The following is a 4,494-nucleotide window of genomic DNA, read 5'->3' on the forward strand; positions in this document are numbered from 1 at the left end:
CACACATGCACACACAAAAACACGCACTCTCATGCACACACACACACTCACTCATGCACACACATGCGCACACATGCACCCACACATGTGCACGCTTGCACACACACACATGCACGCACACACACATGCAATCACCCAAGCAGGCGCACACCCACACCACACCCGCATATGCACATGCACACACACACATGCACACACACACGTGTGCACAAACACACGCACCTCCGCACACACACACCCGCGCACGCCCATGCACACACCCACACCCACACGGCGCACACACGTGTACACAAACACACACACACACATGTACACGCACACACATGCACGCACCACACCTAGGACTGATTTTACAAACGTGACCACAGAGCATCCTCGTTTAATATAAAATACTATATTCACTTTTTGCAAAACATAAACTGACTCTTTCACAAAGGACACACATATGAAAGAAACACATCTACTTCATTCTTTACGATGATTTTGTCAGGGTGTAATTCATGAGGCAGGTAATGTGCTAGCGTCATCTCCCAGGCATCTACAAATGCCACTTTGATGCCCTCAAACATCTTTCTCATCACTAAGTCAAGTTGATAGGAATACCAGTCACTGTTGTAGAGACTGACTTCCCGTGGAAGGGCCTGGACATTTGCAGTTTTTATTACAACCACTGTATCTGGGCTCCTTCCCAGCAATCGTAGAATTGACCTGCGGACGTTCTGGACCCTTCGGATGTATGGTTCAACTGGAAAAGTGTTGAAATGACACCAAATGGTGAAGGCTATAACAGTGTTCTTTCCACCTTTAATATCATCCAGTTTATTTGCAGTGAATGGCAAGTCCTGATTTGAAATGGGGAGGATTCGAATCGGTGGGCCATGAGCATAATATTCCACCTTGATCTTGTTGTCTATATCCAAAGCAAGATGTGGGCCAGTATTTTTAGAATTGCCAAGATCAAACTTCCTGAGATCTAAAAAAAATGGAATAACATTAATACTGGAAGATGAGTCATGATTCTGTAGATAGTAATTAACAGACGTGATTACTTAAAATGCAGTGTGTTAATAAAGAGACCATCTCATCCTCCTTTGCCTGGATCAACAGCTTCATTTGAATGGGGTTTCAAGAGGGCAAATGAGCAGCCAGTTTAAATAATAGAGACAGGCAGATCAATAGATTTCTGAGCTGCATTCAGATGGAGCAAGCAAATAAACTCTTGGCCAATGTATAATGAAGGTGAGAAACAGCAGTTTGATGAGGAAGCCATTGGGTAAGTGAGTAAACAGAAAGGCTAAGATCTGTTCAGGCCGAACAGCTATGCAGGTTAGCGGGTTTGGAGGCACTCAACGTTCCCTGATGTATTGGCATATGTGGTGTATTAAAATCACATTATGCACTTTATCCACTCAAGGCTACCATCCTGAGATAAGGAGTCAAGGACAGAATTTTGCATTCCCCATTGGGTAGATTTGCATGTGAAGGAAAGTGTAAAATTTTTTAGATAACCTTCCTACCAGACACCAGTTTGACTTTTAAAGGCTTTAAATCTTTGACTTGAGCAGTGTGAAGATAGGTAAATTTAGACTGAGATACCTAGCATCTAGGTTAGCTAGATTTTGCTAGATGGGTATTGGCTACGTTGATGGAAAGTGCTCAGGAACTGTGAAAAGTAGTACTATATACATACGTGCTTACTGTAGCAGATACATACTCTGTCAGACCTGACCCAATAGTAACCCCAGTCCTCATCCCTTGACTCAACGCCTGTCATTTCTGATGGCTACAGCCTATTGGTGTACTTATACTAATTGCTGGAAGAAATATTTGGGACCAGCGCACTACATTGAGTCACAACAGTGAATGATGATATGGCAAATGATCATAATGTTACCATTCAATATTGAGTCAGTGGATCTTAAGCCAATAAAAAAGCTGAAGATTGCTGAGTCATTTCAACTAGCTATCTCCAGCAGAAAGGAGAAAGGACAGAAAAAAACAGATCTGATTTTTATAGTGTCTTCCATGAACTTCTGATTTCTGAAAGAGTTTTGTTGTCAACAAGTTAATTTTTGGATCAAAGCGTAATCATTGTTGTAGTATAATCATTGCTGTACTGTAGATTATCAATCCCTCAAAGATCAATTATTTTTCTAACAGAAGACAAATACTGTAGATGATATAAATCTGAAACAAACATAGAGTTTGCTGAGTATATCCTGCATCCTGTTGTGTGTATTTATTCTTCTGTGTCATGTTCTCAGAATTTTTTAAACTATCAGTAGTATCTATATTTAGGTCCCAATCACTTAAGAGATGTGGATCCTTATGTGGTTACCAGGTGGTGAATTAGATAGAATTCTCATTTTATTTCAACCAACCCCTGAAGATAATCTATCCATGAACCTGGGACCTGAGAAGCATTTGCACCTGTTGAAATATCTCACATTGAAACCCTCTCCCTAGAACTATAATACAGATTCCCTCAGTTAGTACTTAGAAATCTACTGACATTATCAGCACATCTGACCCTTTGCATCACTTTCATCTAAGTTGCTACATTTGTAATGGAATGCTGTGATACTCAACAAAGTACTGTCATTTTTCCATTTCATTTCAATTTCATTTCAGTAATTATTACATTTGCATGTCTGTCATGAAAATAAAATTCGTATGAAAGTTATATTGTCAACAGTCTTGAATTCACAGGCATAAATATCAAGAAGGTATGAAAATACCTTTTAGCTCCCTTAGGCAAAATATTTACACTTTTGGAAAATGGAAAATTCTATCACATAAGGTGAGCTGTGTGGAAGTGTTGATTTATATATTCACATCCAAGGCAGGATCATTCTTTTAACTTTTGTGCTTTTAAAAACGTTGGACTTAAATAAGAAAGAACTGTTTCAAAAACTAGTGTTTGAAAGAGCAGTTGCAGTTTTGAAAGCAAGTAACTTGATACCCACGGCAAGCACTGTAAGAAAATGTTTAAGCAAGCAGTAATTGAAGTTCAGATTGCAGTGGGTACTATGAACAAGATGCACTGTAGAAATTCACCAAAGTTCTGAGGCCACACTTCCAAACCAACAACTACTTCTCTCTAGAAGGACAAGAGCAACAGATACATGGGACCACCATTGTGACAATGTTGTGACTTTAAGATGTGTGTTTTGTCCTGGTTTCTTTTAGACTGAGATTGGGGGATAGGCGTCAAGCAGTCTATGTGAAGATAAACAACTTGTGAAGTCTTGGGTGCTTTTTTTTTAAATTGTGGAACAATAGAAGCAGCCTGAAAGGGTGTGGTCAAGCTCCACCCACAGAACCAGGGATTTTAGGTTTAGCTTTCAGCAGTTGTTACTGGGGTCTCAACAGGGTTGGAAGACAGTGAATTTCTCCCGGCTGCTACACTCTTTCTCTCTCAGAATTGTCTTTTGATGTTTTTTGCTCCTGGATTGGAGAACTGCATGTGAGACAATCTGTTTTCTGAATTTGCCTTTTGCCAAGGGTGTGTTTATGGGATGCTACTATATTGGAACAGTTAATTAGTAATAGTTACTGTCTCTATTGTTTTGTTAAATTTTCTAATAGCACTTAATTATTCCAAATTCTTCTTTCTGTTGTTGTATTTTAACTATAGTGTTTGAATAAATTGTGTTTTGCTTAACATCGAGTAGTTTTTCATTCGAGTTGCATCTGGAACACAGGACCTTACATTTACCTTTAAAATAGAATAAAGTTAGGGTCTAGAATATCTCCCAAATATTTTGAGGGGGTCTGCTCTCGTCCATACCACCATTACCTGAAAGTTCCCCTCTAAGCCTCATCATCCTGACTCAAGTAAATCACCATTCTTTCACTGTTGCTGTGTCAAAGTCAAGCAACTCCCTCTCTGATGGAATTGTAGGTCTACCTACAGCAAATGGACTGCAGCAGTTCAAGAAGGCAGAGCACCACCACCTTCTCAAGGGCACCCAGGGGTTGGTAATAACTGCTGGCCATCCAGCAACACCCACGTCCCACAAGTGAATTAAAAAAAACTTAGATTAGACCAAAATAAACATGAGAAGCAACTTAACCTGGTACAAATTCTGTCAAATATTCAAACCACTGGCGTATAGTGGAATCTCCAAAAATGTAGACATTTTTCCCATGGAGACAGTTTATAATAGTTTCAGGAGTGTTGAAACGCCGAACGTTACAGCTTGTTGACATCCACTGGTTCTGATAATAAAACCCAGATGGTGAAAGCAGAGGCTTCCTAGGGACACATTCTCCAAGGTGTGCATCTGAAAGAGAAACAAAAATCATTGAAATACACAGAAATCAATGCCCTTCTGTGTCGATGTTCGTCATTCAAATGGTTAATGACGGTTTCCAGAAAAGCGAGACTTCCAAACAATGTCTTTCTATGTGAGAGATAGTAGGAACTGCAGATGCTGGAAAATCCGAGATAACAAGATGTAGAGCTGGATGAACACAGCAGGCCAAGCAGCA

General features: G+C 39.9%; 1 protein-coding gene across 1 annotated transcript; it reads right to left on the reverse strand.

The window, feature by feature from the left end:
* Window positions 1–375: 375 nt before the first annotated feature.
* LOC125484452 (NXPE family member 3-like) lies at window positions 376–4,427 on the reverse strand. The gene is made up of 2 exons (XM_048603245.1): window positions 4,077–4,427; window positions 376–973 (listed from the first exon to the last, which is right to left on the reverse strand). The coding sequence occupies exons 1-2, from the start codon at window positions 4,306–4,308 to the stop codon at window positions 429–431; spliced, it is 777 nt and encodes a 258-aa protein (XP_048459202.1). The 5' UTR covers window positions 4,309–4,427; the 3' UTR covers window positions 376–428.
* Window positions 4,428–4,494: the final 67 nt, after the last annotated feature.

This window comes from Rhincodon typus, chromosome 11, assembly GCF_021869965.1.
Source record: "Rhincodon typus isolate 14 chromosome 11, sRhiTyp1.1, whole genome shotgun sequence".
NCBI lineage: Eukaryota > Metazoa > Chordata > Chondrichthyes > Orectolobiformes > Rhincodontidae > Rhincodon > Rhincodon typus.